Raw genomic sequence first — 16,241 nt, 5'->3', positions numbered from 1 at the left:
ATTGAACCGGATCAAATCACCTTTTTTTGTGGTTCAATAAATTTTGCACCAGTTCAGTTTCACATACCTTTGTTTGTAATTATGATTTGTACTCTATCTTGATGCAAAATTCATGTTTCTTGTCTCATTCGTTTTACATCTCAAAAACTAATGTGAAATTTGCACCGACTTTTTGCGCTAAAGCAAATGAAATTTGTACTGCAACCCAACTGAGCCTAAATATGTTTTTCCTAGCATCAATTCATCTTAATTTAAACACTTTCAAAAGTAAGAGAAAAAAAAAAAAACACTTTCATACAAAAAATATGCCAAGTACAGAACAAAAACAACATTTCATTTGTGAACAACTTACATAGAGTATAATGAATGGATAATTGAATGAACAGATAGATATACAGACAGATAGATAGATAGATGATATTATTACAATCTGAATAATAAAATAGAATCTTAAAAGGAAAAGAAAGAAAAGATCCCCTAGAGGAAGGGCTGCAGCCATTGATCTCCATCAATATAAGATGAATTAAGAAAAGGAGAAGCTTGAGAGTCGTTGAGTCTTTGGACATAAGGAGCCCTCAGTGTCATGTTTGCTCCTGCACCTGAGCACATGTATTCCCCATAGAAGATGGTCCTGTTTCAGATAACCCATCAATTAATTAACTTGAATTGAAAACAAGTTCCTAGCTTCCTGCAGGAGGAGGAAGAACTAAGGTTGTGTCTGGATAAGATTCTTTGAAAGCCCAAATTTTGTGGCTTAAAAGTGTTTTGGCTTTAGATTATTATGTTAAAAAAAAAACTCTTACCAAACTGTTTTCCACAGCCAAATCTCAAAAGAAAAAGTTTATCCAAACAGAGTATTACTTGTGTTTATGTTGAGTCTACTAGCTACTTACTGATCTCTGGTAACATCATTGAAGTCATTCCATCCCTCCGGGGTGATGATATCAGTCATGGTAGTGTAAGCGAAGACAACGCGGGAGAAAGGCCTCCATGCTCGACCAAGCCATATTCTTCCAGTCCCTCCAATGCTGCAGTTAACAAAAGAGAAGCCAGTGTTCTCATCCTTGGAAGCTCTACCATGTGCTGTAACTGCTCCATCTATGCTCTTCTGTCCTACTGGTACTGGGCTAGCTATGGATATCAACTGGCAGTTCTGAAATGGTAAATGATAGATAGTTAAGGGTTAAAGGGGGTGACTCTTAATAGTTTATTACCCACACAAAGAGCTTCTTCTTCTTGTGAAGTCTGGATCTCCTGCAGTCAAAATCTCTGCTCACATAGCATCCAGCCGCACGCGGGGCATATCTCCTATACATATATGTTAAGTTCATGAGGAGATGTTCCCAATGTATGGCTGGATTCCCATGCTTTAAGAATGTGTGCAGAGGTTTTTGCTTTTAGAGAATCCCATGGCATTCCTGTGAAGGAAAGAACTTGCCCAAATCAAGGAAACACATTTCCAATGCTTCAAGCAGAGATTTATAGATAAAAGAAGAGTTATTTTCACTTTTCTTTCACTAGAAAGCAAGATATGGATTAATAGTACCCAATTCTGCAATATGGTTTTGAGCTTTACAATATGAACTTTGGATTCAACCTATAATTTTTTTTTTGTTCTTTTGGGTGTGAAAAAAAAATAATTCAACGTATCTTACATACCTCTCCATTCTTTCTATTTTAGTTTTGTGCTCATCAGTGACTTAATGACTACTCATATGCCATAGCTCATCTCAAGTGTTTATTATTGATGACTGGTTGATTGTAAGGAAAAGAGAAATACCTCATATAATGACCTTCCATCTCCAAAGATGAAATCAATGGATCCTTGGATGAAGCAATCCCTGAAGTAATGCCGACCTCTATCATCATGAAGTGTGTCTTGTGCTCCAAAGAAGCCGCAGCCCCAGAAGGCAGCCTGATCTCCTGCTATCCTAATGGCCACTGCTTGAGCTCCAACATCACCAGGGCTGGGCATTGGAGCTACATTCTTGTATTGGCATGAATGAGGTAAGTAAGCTTAGATAAGCAACCATTAATGTAAGGGTGTTCATGCTTCAATTTAATTGCTCTCTCTCTCTCTCTCTCTCTCTCTCTCTCTCACACACACACACACACACACACACACAAAATGGGACTTGTACATAACCCTTTTTGTCTTAATATTTATTGAATGGTGTAATGATCATGTCTCTTACCATGAAGCTTATGTTCTTAGCAATGAAGTTGTTGGAAAAAACTTGAACTGAACCACTATAAAATGTGCCATGTGAAGAGTTTGCAGTGTCATTCCACACGATTGCTGTTGATCCCAACCCTTGTCCTTGAAATGTGATGTTGGGTTTGGTCCTTGGTACCATCACTTTCTCACTGTATTTACTTGAGCTGATTAGTTACTGGGTAGCCATTTAGATACTTAAAATATGTAAAAATAAAAGCCAACTTACAAGTAAATTCCAGAGTTGATCCATATAATAGTTCTTTTCTGGCTAAAATTTCCAACTGCATCAACAGCTGATTGAACTGTAGTGAAATTACAACACCCACTTTGATCTACGCAAAAAATTGAGGTGGTATTAGTGTCTGGGGGAGGGAAGTCAGGTGGAAAGCTGTCACAAATAGAGTCTTTTGCCTTCTTATGGTGGTGGTGGTGGTGGTCGTGGGGATGGTCCCCAAGGTAATATTTGATGACTGTTGAAATAATGGGTGATGAGGTGATAATGGAACTTAGATCAGTGAGGTACTTGAGACATGGTTGGCTTGGAACTATGAACTGTGTGGCTATGGAAACAACTAGAAGGGAAGATAGGAAAGTTAGAGAAGCTCTTTTGAGACTCATTTCTGTTTGAGAGGTGGAGAAATGAGACGTAGGATCCTTCAATAAAAAGGGAGGAGATGGAAATGCCCTTAAAGTACAAGGCTAAATGGCATGTCTTGCAAATCACCCTTCCTCTGTCAAGCCTTGGGAATTGTTTTAACCTACCAATCTTAGCATGGGTGTTGCTTGAAAAGGGAGTACAATTACAAGAAGCCAAGAAGTAAGGAGTTAATGGGCTGGTTTGGGTTCAGCCCAAATTTGCTTCATTTCCACCATTGGTCACACAAAGAGTCAAAGACTGAATTGTTGGGGATCATGCAATGGATCTCATATCAAATCTAAGCTTATAAAAAGGTTGAAAAGTTAAGCCTATAGAAAGCCCATTTTGCATATCGAACACTAAATAGGCTGGGCTTTGGTGGCAGAGTAGCCCATATTAACACCCTTCAATTTTCCATTTAGACCGCAGATGTATCTTACCTTCCAAAAATGACATATCTTCATTTTCCCATTTTCTCAGGGCAAGATGTTCAAGTCACCCTACCCTATGCTTTATACTTCTCCAAGCGGAGATAAGGCTTTTTTTTTTCTTTTTTTAATTAAAAAAAATCAAACTTGAACCTCACAATGTTTGAAAACTGTGAAGCAGACCTATATCTTTAGCATTTATCAACTCTCTCTGTGTCTGATCATTTTCAATGGCAGATAAGCACATCTACAACTCATGAATTGGTGGGATTTTGGCCTTATGGGGTACAGTTTGTTAGTTTTTGCTATCTGTTATACTAACTGAATGGACCATTTGTTGAACCAGAGAGTGGTTTATATTAGACCAATCAAGCTCAATCTGCAACGATATCAGAAAGAGGGATGTTCTGGATTAGCACCTGTTTCTTCGATTGGGACTGTCTGTCTGTCTCCCAGTAATTAAGCTAACCTAGCACGTTGATTTATATGGGCATCCTGTAGATGCTCTCTCTCTCTCTCTAAGTTTATTTTTATTTTTTATCTTTTATTTGTTTGATATTTAGGCTGCATTTGGTTGTGATGCAAACGTAAATATGTACTCTGCATAAATACTCTCTTTTTGGTTCAAGAATGTAAAGTGCAACTCATTTTTTGTATTCTTCCTATTTGTTTAAAATCAGTGCAAAATGTAGGCTCCATCATTAATGTCTTAAATTATCAGTCGAACACACCCATTATCAAAAGAGCACAAGTTTATATCCAAAAATGGGTACAGTAATGTGCACTTATCATGATACAAAGATGTCTAAAAATACATGTTTGACATATTAATCATTATGTTTTTGTATGACAACCAAATGCTCGCAAACGTGAACCAGGATACATAAATACCCCGATTCAGCATTTGCATCACAACAAATGCAGCCTCATTTGAACTATCTTTCTCCTACCTCAATGCACACTGTCATATAAAGTAGGGGCCACATCATCTTGTTTCCCACCTCACTCCATAGCAAATAATCCTCCTTCTCACAAGTCTGAATCTCCAGCCAACAAAAATCCTCCCCAATACATTATGGGACCCGCCATAAGACTGGGGCCCACTATGCATTTGATGTGCATAGTGATCTCCTCGGTTCCCTTTCAAACAAGGCAAGTGACGTCTTCTATTTCCTATTTTACAAATATATAAGACAAAGTTAAATATGAAACAAAATTAAACCAGAATTTACACTCTTTTGCAGCCGTAGGGTAAAAAACATGGCCAATCTATCTGGTCCCCTGTTTGCTGGATGAGTTCACATCCCCCCCCCACCCCACCCACACACACACAAGGAGCCGCCCCACAACACCCTACAGCACATTCCTGTCATGCATTGGGAACATCTCCCGATGATGATATCATTGGGACTGATATTATCATTGGGAGATGTTCCCAATACATGGCGAGAATATGCTGTGGGGCGGAGATGTAATCTCTTGCTGGATGGCCTTGATTCCATATAAGGAATGGGAAAGTCTTTTCACACACATATCTATGGGGATTATGGGTTTTTGGTCAGTGTGTGAGGTTGGGCTTCACTTTGCATGAAGTCTTAGGATTGTATTGGGGGCTAAACTGTAACTAACCTGCCCCAAGATCCCAAGACAAGGGGGTGATCATGGTCTGGGATGGGCTTAACATCTGTGACTGTGTTAAGGGCTTTAGTCTGGGCCAGGCCTTTCCTTGCCTGGGCCACGGGCGTAAAATATAAGCCAAGCCTGGTTCTGGGCCTATGAATATGCCACATGTATGAGTAAAAACTAAAGGATAAAAAGATGAAAAGACATTGAACTTTGATTTTTTTTTTAGTTTTTTAAATGTCTTAATTCAGTGATTACTTTTAAAGATTAAAATATTTCCAAGAATTGCTATTTACAAACAATGACATTTTATGATACTATGATTGCAAACTACGGTTGGGCCGGGCATAAAGTATTGGGCCCAAGTATGGACCTAGAAATTTTCAAATTAATACAGGCTCGACTTGGGCTGCATACAAAACTTAGGCCGAATTTCGGAAATTTTTTGGCCAGATATAGAAATGACCATCCCTACCCCAAAACTTTTTTTATTTGTTTTTTTTGGGGTAAACGATTTTTTATAAATTGACTTAAACATACTTTGAATTTTTCCAAAAGGCTTAAATATACATAAGGTTCAAAATATCGATATGTATCGGAGCCTTCTCGATACATCCTTACAGGGAGTGTTTTGGGCCGGCAAGTGGTTCAGGGCGTAGACCAGCCTTAACCCGGCCCCTCTGAACCAGATTCAAAAAAAGAAAAAAAAACAAAAAAAAAAAGAGTATTGATACAGGCCGATACGCCCTACCGGCGTAATCGATACTTTGAACGTTGAATATACCTTATAACAAAAGACCCACTCCTCATGAGTCGTGAGTTTGAAAAATTTAGAATATATTTTGAACTTAGATGACTTCGAACCATCTGGTTAGAGGCAGTCCAGAATTCTCAGTAGCCTACCACCCACATTAGTTTGAAACATTCAGGGTATATTTTAAAAATTTGAAACTCAGGGTATGTTTACCTCTCTTATTTATTTATTTTTTAAATTTGGTAAAAGCCCTATGACTTGGAAAATGTTTTCTTCCCTAATAACTAGGATTTGGAAAATGGTTGGGTTGACAATTCACTCAAAGATTGGTTTTGGTCTTGAACACGTCTAGGATAACCTTATCCAACCTTAATACAATATACTTTGTATTTATATATGGTTCAACTATGACACCGGAAAGATATGATATCCTAAAAATTTAAGACCAACCAGCAAGTATGTAATTTATCAAAATTCGCAGTCAAAACACTTCTTGTGCCATGTCTTTCTAATGTCGTAAATTTTCCCTTTATATTTTTATATATGCAAACATGCTTATATTGTGGGACTCATAAAAAATAAAAAATAAATGTCTTATCTGTGTATAACAGAGGTGGCGTACACTCTATTTTCTTTCTTTCTTTCTTTTTTTTTTATTTCCCGAAATTCTTACCATTATCATCATCATTATCCATGCACATATAAGGGGTTATATGGATTGAAATGAAAAGAATGGAATTGAAGATAAGGCCAATTTTTCATCTGAATTGAGGTTTGTAGACTCAATTGCCTACGCCATTTGAATGGAGTCTTATTTCCTTGATTGGTATGGTCTATGGAAGACCATATAAACAAGGAAGTTAGGGTTTGAATTGCAAATTGCAGTTTGACACTATAGGACAGCTTAATCTTGGAGCACAAGAGGGTCCCACTTATTTTTAAGTAGGCAGCAGCCCCTTGTCATGTGACGTGGGGAAGCAGAAAGAAGGAGAAGGAGAGTGTCGGTTTACGTGCAGCTTTTAAATTACAAAACTGAAAGTTCAACGGCTGAAATTATCTGGGAATTGGGAAATTCCTTGTGCAAGATGGAAAGCCGACATGGATAATGGATTGGATCATTAAACATGTGAACAAATAATAAGGCTTCACTCCTATGTAAATGTCTGATTTGGACTGGTGGCGTTATTTCTTTTTTTATGGCTGAAATGTGTTGAGAGAGAGAGAAAATGAGGAATATTTTCAACCGGCCATTCACTCGATAGGTTGAATTGCTCGAATTGTCATCCGGTTAAGATTTTAGGTTTGGCTTGAATAAAATCTAGAAAAAGGTTAAAAGACTGTTGATTTGGTAAAAATCCGTTTGATTTGGATGGTTAGATCGTTGATCTATTTGATTTGGTGACCAGATTGTGGGTTGCATATTTTGTATTTTGATGTCTGATTGAAGTGATTTTTTTTTATTTGGATAATTTTTTGAGATCTATGTGTGCCAATCTTGCCTTGTTATTTTTTTCCCCAAAACCCTTTTTTTGGCCTCAATTTGTAATTTTTTTATATTTTTTACAAATAAAATATTTTAAAACTGAATTAAAAAACATAAATTAAATATAAAATATTTCATATATTATATATAAACATAATTATACATTATTTATTTCAACTCAAAAAAATTATACATTATTTATACATACCCACCCACACACACATCCATATGGCTGATGTGGCATGGTCTGACCCGTCCAATCCGGCTGGCCAGTTTTTAAAACATTGAGAGAGAGAGAGAGAGAGATGACAAGTTTGATTATTTTCTGATTTCAATTTTAAAAACAAAAAACACATATATAATCAAGAATGCTTTTTTTTTTGTATTTTTGTTTTGAGAAACAATGAGAGGGCATTCGTTTGTTGGATTTTGTGTTCTTTTTCAGATTATGTGAGGATTAGGGAAAATTTATTTTTCAGTGTAAGTGATACCCACCTCCCAGGTGGGAACCAACACTTGAATCGGATAAAAATGCCCCCTTTAATAATGGATTTTAATGGCTAAAACAGTCATTGTCTTATTTACCTGGAAAATAAAAAAAACATGGATAAAATTATTTATATTCATGAAAAACATTTACCCAGATAAGTGCATTTACTCGGATAAATAACTCATCTAAAAGTGAATAGGTACTGATTAGTAATACAAACCTTACCAAACAAATGGATGGTAAAGCAAAAGAGAGATGATGGTGTGAGTAAGGTTTTAAAAAGTGGGAGCTCAATTTAGAGATATATCAAATATCGTTATTAGAGCTAAATATTTCACAAATAAAGCCACAACTTTTTGCCTGTCATACTTAAAAGAGTTCATGATCTCATGGACAGGGCAGAAGGACATTGGGATCAAAATAAGCGTCTGAGCCATCTATTTTTGAATCTGTAGAAAGAGATAATTATATCCGCAATTCATCAAATATAGTTATTAAGGGTGTCAATGGACCGGTTTTGGATTGGATTCGTCCAGTCCAAAATCAATTTGGACGGATCGGATGAATCAATAAGACATATTGGTTTGGACCAATCCAGTCCAAAATATTTATTAGATTGGATTGAACCTGGTCCGTTCGTAATAAATTTATATTGGATTAGGTTGGATTAAGCCAATATCTGGTCCATTGATATAAGATTAGAATATATGTGTCAACGGACTGAGTTTGAGTTGAAACCAATTTAAATGAAAATGACTTTGAATAGATTGGACGATCCAGATATTGAATTTGACCGGTCCAAATTGGTCCAAAACATTCATTGGATTGGATTGGACCTGGTCCATTTATAATAGACTCACATTAGATTGGATTGGACCAAATCCAGTCCAATTGACACTCCTAGTTGCTATTAACCCCATTTGTCCAGTAAATGTTATCTAGGAAAATGTATTTATCTATATATATTTTTTTTAAATTAAAATTTATCTAGGTAAGCTTTTTTATTATTGAATTTACCCTTATATCTTTTTATTTTTAAAAGTTTGTTCAATGGGTATTTGTGTCATTAATTTTGACAATTCTTTCTCAATGGAAAAGCCTTGTGAGAAGGGAAATACTTTACTGGATAAGTTGTTCAAAAACTTACCTCAGGAAAAAATGTTTTACCTTGGCTCAACATTTACTGATAAAAGAACAGAACAGGAGGAAAATTGGTCAATTTTTCCATTAACTAACTTCTTCCCTCCCAATCTAATATATATATATATATATATATAAAGTAAGGATTTCAGGCCAAAGCCTCCCTCAGTCAGATACATGGCACTCCTCCATTCTGACACTTGTACTAAATTCTTAAACAAATTGGACACATGTCTTCTTCTTAATAGTTGTGTTTCAATAACAGAGCTCACTAATATGCATAGTTGAGCCCTTCATAATGGAGTGTCGCATGAAATGGTAAGCTCTTACTCTCAATCATTTTCCAAAATATAGGAAAGTGGAAATTTGAGCAGATACTTCAAGAAATAGCTAACTCATAAAATAACAAACTAACTTCAAATTAATGCGATTGAAAATACCAAAATTTCTGCACAAAGCTCTGCATCTGAAACTCAGAGAACTTCAGAACTTCAGTAAACATTCATTCTGTTAGGCTTAATTTGGAAGGAGTACAAATACAAATATGTAGAGTGTAAAACCTTGTATTTTGTATTATTTTATATGTATTTGCACTGTACATATTTGCATTTGCACTCCTTCCAAACTGAGCATTAGTGGGGTAAACTTCAGTAAACCTTTAGTAAACCCAACAATCCATGTTTCTTCCCATTTACATGTCGTGCAAGTGAAGTTCGAATATTTCTTCAGATTACTCTTCAACCTCAGAGGACCTGCAACCGAACAGTGTCTGCAACACATACAAGCCTACTCGGCAATTCATACAAGACTGCAATCTCAGAGAAACTAATTCTATCAAGTTAGTTAAATTATCATCCTTGGTATTTTATTAATGTTAGAGCAGTTAGTTGCCATTTTTTCGGTTTTCTATACTTAATTTCTGTTCAAGAGTTAGGCTCTAGTCGAATATTTGTCAGAATTGTAGGTCGTTGTTAGTTACATGTTCATATTATTTAGAAACCACCGACGATGTACTGCTCTCTCCTCCGACAGTAATACCAGCCTTTTACTGATAAAATATTTTTCTTTCAATTTTTCTGTTCCATTTATTATATCTTATGTTTTTTATATTTTTTACAAGTGTTTTCTTGTTCAAATGGGTGGTAAACTACCACTTTTTGGGCTGTCGAAGTAGTCTCTGTTCCTCCTGTGTGTTAGAGCGAACGATTTAGGTTCCAGGTAAGGAAGGTGAGATTACACGTGTTATCAGGTTGGGTATTTAATTAGTCCAAATCCGTTTGATTAAATAAAAAACAAACCGCTTTAATTAAATAGGAACTTATTAATTCGATAATTACTGTTAATTATTAAACTAATAGGAATTAATGATTTATAATTAATTAATTACATCTATTAATTACTAATAATAATTAATCACTGAAAATAAATAATTACTGATAATTAAGTAACCAACCTGGTTTAATTCATTTAATATCAAACCGGTTTCATTATATAGGAAGTTATTAATTCCAAGTGCTAATTAATTACTGTTAATTACTAAACTATTACTAATTAATGATTTTTAATTAATTATATCCTTATATTAATTATTAATACTAATTACTCACTGATAATAATTAATTACTGAAAATTTTTTCTTATAACAATTACTGCTAATACTTAATTGCTGATATTAATTATTTACTAATAATATTGCTAATTATTTAGGAATGAAAATTAATTAGTGATAATTAATATCGATTTTCATAAAGGTACATAATAATTCATAAATAGTCATTTTATATTTATATCAACTCATTTTATATATTTTTAACATAAATATTTAATGTTAATTATTTATATTATAATTCATACTTTTAGATGAAATAATTAAATATATTATTATTACCACTAATTATAATTAATACTATTATATTAATTAATTAATTAATATTAATAATAATAATATTATTATTATTATCAATAATGATAATTAATTATTATTACTAATAATGATTTGTGATTATAATTACTTATTGATAATTAATTCCTTATAATAATGATAATTATTACTTCAAAATGCTAATTAATTAATGATAATTAATAAGTATTTTAATAATTATTATTATTATTTGGGATTTAATCATTTTAAATTTATATTATTTCAAATAAATATAAATACAACTATAATCATATATTTAGTATTACTTATTTACAAGATAAAAATAATAATAATAATGATAATAATAATAATAATAATAATAATAATAATAATAATAATAATAATAATAATAATAATAATAATAATAATAATAATAATAATGATAATAATAATAATAATAATAATAATAATAATAATAATAATAATAATAATAATAATAATAATAATAATAATAATAATAATAATAATAATAATTTAATATTACTGATTTCAAAATCAATACACATATAATAAGAATATATTATTAGTAAATAATAGTAATAGTAATATACTTATTATTATTATTATTATTGATTTCATAATTATTAATATATTATTAATCTATATTACTCAATAAAGACATGGAATAAAAAATATTCAAATTATTACTAAATCAAAGAACTAAAAATCTATGAGTATTCTCATTGACGATTTTGGCACATCAACATGCCCAAAATTATAATTTCAACCAAGATTTCCTATTTCTATTAACCAATTCCCATAATTCAAACATACCATTAGATTATGTACAGGTTTCCCTACCAACAATATTGGTGATTTTGTTGTAAACATCCATCTAATTTTACTATTTTATAAATAGATTAATAATTTCAAAGTTATTGATACTTCTTTGGGGGTGGGTTGCTCAAGAGGGCATTGATTTTTTATTGTTAAATTGTAAATTACAAATTAAATAATACTATAGTTGCCCCTTACTTAGTATGGGGTTATTCTCTAGACAAAATATGGTAAGTCTCTTAAATCAAATAAAGAGCCTACCCTAAATGCCTATTATAAATAATTAAAAAATTGAAATAATTCAGATTAAATCAAATAATTACTTGCTGAAAATTACTGAATTAAGTAAATAATAATAACAATCAGTTATTTATAGAAATAATTAATAATAATAACAATCATCAAATACTTAATTAAGTAAATAATAAAAAATGAAATAACAATCATCAGATATCATTAATGTTTATTCAAAGTGAGGCCCATAATAATTACCGAATACACTAATTAAACCTTAAATAAGAATCAATATTTATTAATAGTAATTAAAATTGTTAAGCCAAATCATTAATGTTTAATCGTAAATGCAAAATATGAATTAACAAATCTGTTGTATAATAATTATACTTGGTTGGAAAAGAATATTTTAAGTAAATATTTAAATAATTATAAATTTAGTTAATATTATTACTATATAACAAAAAATTTAAATTAAATACTAAAATTAATAATAATAATAATGGTTAAATTAAAGTAATAAATGGTTCAAGTTGAATTTAATGACCCATATAATTTTACGAGTTTGACATATAAGGGTCAATTTATGTGGACCTGTAGACTGAATGAGTGTCTTAAAAATGGCAGTAATAAAAAATGGTAATAAAAATCATTAATGTTTATTCACACACACACACACACACATATATATATATATATATATAATTAACTTGCCCTATGGGTAAACTTAAACCATTGAGCCATTTAACAAATTACCAATCTTTTTATTTTTTATTTTATAAAAATGATCCATTGACCCATTAACCCCACAAGAAAAATGGTCCAACCTCCGAAATGGGTTTTCATAAGAACACTGATCTCAGTTCTTGCACTTCAAGATGAAGTTGGAGAAGACGTGTTACTTTTCTTTAAGCAGTTTTGCACTTCTGTTTGTGTAGGGATCTGCTTTCAAATCAATGCTCCCAAGACTGTGCCACATGCCACTGCAGTTGTACATTGGGAACATTCCATTGTTATTTCAAGGGGAGATGTTCCCCCATGTGTGACTGCACTTTTGTTAGGACAGTGTTGGGAGCTGTTTGTTGGTGGCAGATCTGAATTCCTGTTTGTCCTCTCTTTCTTCTGACTTTGGGCCTGAGCTAATAGAAAAGCAAGAGATCGGCTTCCATCAGGGTAAATCTGTGCCCATACCATTCTAACAGCCTTTTTTAACCTTGTGTTGGGAATATCTCCCCATAAAATAAAGTACATAAGTACGAGATATTCTCAATGCAAGGCAGTAAAGACTGTTCCAATGGGCTTTACCTTGACTGAAGTACAGAGATAAAATAAAACACATAATTCAAAAAGCAACAACTGTGACCCTATAATCTCGCTCTCTCTGTTAGAGATGTAAAAAGCTGGGGAGAAATAATGGTGAAGTCCAGGGGTGATAATGTCCCGGCTGGGCTTTGGGTCTATGCCACTATACAAGAGAAAAATACATGTATAACATTATATAACTTATTTTATGTAAGAAAAAACTTATGATTCTAAAAAGACATAATACTGGAAGGGCTTTGATCAATCAAAACCTCTATAAATTTTGATGAAAATCCATCTGATTGGTTACCACTTTTATGATATTAATTGATTAATTGTAAGTTTTTCCCGTATCATGTTTTTACAGTGTCATAGTTGAACCCTTAATCTAATATTAAATATTATCTATATATTATGTATTTTATTTTATTTAAATATATAAATAATATATTGTGTTTGGGCTGGGCTGAAATGATCACCTCCTGAAGACTGAACAAAACTGTTTCTCCAATCCTAGCCACTTGAATAGGATGCTGCTCTAAGTGCAACACTGTTTGTTGAATCTTGATGTAGGGGTTTGAGTGGAGACAATATTGACTATTTGACTTTATTCATCCACTTGTTCAGCAAGTGATCACATGAAATGTTGGAAGGGTGTGGTATCGAAAAAACTTTGACCAATCGAAACCCCTATGAATTTTGATGAATATTAGCTGAACAGTCATCATCCATCATCCATCTTCCTAAGTCAGGCCATTATCCATTGTTAGTGTTTGCTATCCAGGGTGTTGGGGAGGTGGGATAAAACCCTAACCTTAGGCACTTTCTTTTCCACACGCAAAATATCTTAGGCTCAGTTTGTTTGGACATTTGCACCAGTGTAAATGCACGAGAATGCAAATAGGCTGTGCATAAATTGTGGTCTATTTTAGCTTTAGATTTGAATTTATATTATTTATTTGTGAGAAGTGAAATGAAGTGGTACCCACTTTACATGAAAAAGAATGGAGGTCTGAGGAGGATTATTTGTTTGGGAGTGTGATAGGAAGCAAAATGATGTGGTCCCTCACTTCATATGCGAGAGAATTGAGGGATGAGAAAGGTGATGCAAATTTTGCATCAGATTTTGTTTGCAATATTTGTATGGCCAAACTATGAGATAGGAGTTCAATTCATGGTAACAAATAAATGGATGCAAAACTGAATTGGGTGTGAAGTTTGTATCTAGTTCGGATTTGCACCATAAACAAACTGAGATTTTGACACCCGCATTCTCATGCTTGTCAGCCCAAGGTTTTACTACCATTACACCAAGCAATGATCCATTCTCCTCTTTTTAAAGCAAATCCCATCCATCTTGTGTGAATGGTCAACTCTAGTGTGCTCTCGTGTTGTCTTGACAAGGTTGAAAACTCAGTGGACCCTAATTATAGCTAACCAACAAAAAGAAAGATTTCAAGTGAAAAGCAAAAGGTATAATCTTGCCAAATCAATGGGCAACTTTCAAAATTCAACTTAATCTAGGTGAGTGTGGTTGTTACTCATAACTTGTTGATAATAGTTCACTTTTGATGCTTTGTGGGCCTCTAAATGAGCTCATATTCATCCCCTCTTTCCACCCCAAATTTCACTCCAATCCATTAACCCTCAATAACATTTCTTCTCTACAAATGCAATTGGTCCCCAAAAATGATATTTTTAGAGGATTGTCGTTGTCTAAGATCCCTCTTTCGAGAAAAATGGAGAGATGATGCAAATCTTCATTTATTCTTCATCAAATACGGTGCCCTTTGGATTGGTCATGTGTTTAATGTGACAGCACACAGCATTTCTATAGTTCTATGCCCCACCATGTGTTTGATTTTTCTCCAAGAAACTAAAACTGTAGATTTTAAAGCTTCAAATTGAGTGAGAAGAAGAAAAAGAAGGTAATATGTCAAAACATGTGGAGCCTGTTTTGGCTGCCACTTGAAAAGCTATCTGTCTAGGTTAGGTCACCTAGAACCCTCCCTTATCTGCACAACTTGCTTCAAAATGAGAGCTCGATTAATAGTCATTATCAATGGGAATATATTTCATAAAAAAGCCAACATTTCACTATTAATATTATTATTTCAGAAACATTATATCCGTTACATCCAACAAAGAAAAGTATAAATCTAGTATAACTAAAACAATATCTGTGGGTAAAAGATCTAGTGGAAGGCAAATATATACATTAGTTAATGGTCCTCTCCATCACAAGTCAATACCTAACTTCCTTCCTCTTTCTGCCTTCCTCATAAAGGTTTAACTATTGCTCCCCTTTTGCCTTCCCCACAGAGAGCAGGCTTAGGAAGCTCGAGGAAGGAAATGCTCCACAAGGAAGTCATCGGAGACGGCCATGTTAGCTCTAGGGTTGTTATATTGATGAATAAAGGCATCATCGGAGCTATTTATATTTGAGAACATATATTGTTGTTGTGGCTGTTGTTGTTGTTGATGTTGCTGTTGTAGCTGTTGTTGGATGTAATGATGATTATATCCTGTTGGTATTGTCATTGTTGCCGTAGTTGTAATTGAATCATAAGAACGATTGTCGACCCCAAAATTAAAATTGAACGTACCAACTTGGGACCCGGCCGAAAAAGGCGTACTTGGAATCCCAGTGAATTGTTGAACCATAGCTCGGAAATTGGTTGTGTCTGTGTTGAGGAGTGTGGTAGGAGCCCTCCTAGAAGCCCTGGACCTCCTCCGGTTTGGTCTTGAGACACGACCTTCAGGGTTCAAGGCCATAGTACTGCTGTTGGTGCTTGAATTGCTTGAGCCTGTAGGGTTCTGCGTCACTGTGCTAACGGACGTAGCAGTTGTGGTGACCGCAGTGGCGTCGGAGACTTGGTCTGACATGGCCGGCGGCACTCCCTGTCCGGCAAAGTTCCGCTGATAGAACCTCATCCAGTCACTAGGATTTGACATTGTATCATTCAAGGCCATGGATGACTTAACTCTCTCTTTTGTAAGAAGGAAGGAATAAGCAAAATCAACCTACATATATATAGAAACTTGGGGATCCCTTTGGTGAAATACTGGCCGTTGATCCATGAAAAAGGATCTCAATAAAAGTTTGAATGGCACGTCAGCTGAAATTTCAACGTTTCTGTGGTTCTGGAATCTTGGGGCTAAAGGGTGTCTGGTTTCCTGGAAGCTACACTCTTGTACCAATGAACTCATCCTCTCAAATGTGGACGTCAATAG

General features: G+C 33.9%; 2 protein-coding genes across 2 annotated transcripts; both read right to left on the bottom strand.

Annotated features, from left to right (window-relative positions):
• Window positions 1-317: 317 nt before the first annotated feature.
• On the bottom strand, window positions 318-2,883 carry LOC104599703 (putative pectinesterase 8). Its single transcript, XM_010262342.3, has 5 exons — window positions 2,445-2,883; window positions 2,196-2,367; window positions 1,781-1,987; window positions 894-1,153; window positions 318-631 (listed from the first exon to the last, which is right to left on the bottom strand). Exons 1-5 carry the CDS (start codon window positions 2,834-2,836, stop codon window positions 478-480), a joined length of 1,185 nt encoding a protein of 394 aa, XP_010260644.1. The 5' UTR covers window positions 2,837-2,883; the 3' UTR covers window positions 318-477.
• A 12,197-nt stretch (window positions 2,884-15,080) lies between these two features.
• Window positions 15,081-16,028, bottom strand: LOC104599702 (uncharacterized). Its single transcript, XM_010262341.2, has one exon. The coding sequence runs from the start codon at window positions 15,978-15,980 to the stop codon at window positions 15,339-15,341; it is 642 nt and encodes a 213-aa protein (XP_010260643.1). The 5' UTR covers window positions 15,981-16,028; the 3' UTR covers window positions 15,081-15,338.
• Window positions 16,029-16,241: the final 213 nt, after the last annotated feature.

This window comes from Nelumbo nucifera, chromosome 7, assembly GCF_055504915.1.
Source record: "Nelumbo nucifera cultivar China Antique chromosome 7, China Antique-T2T, whole genome shotgun sequence".
Lineage (NCBI taxonomy): Eukaryota > Viridiplantae > Streptophyta > Magnoliopsida > Proteales > Nelumbonaceae > Nelumbo > Nelumbo nucifera.
The sequence above is the reverse complement of the archived record's forward strand: the minus strand, read 5'-3'. Positions and strand labels throughout refer to the sequence as shown.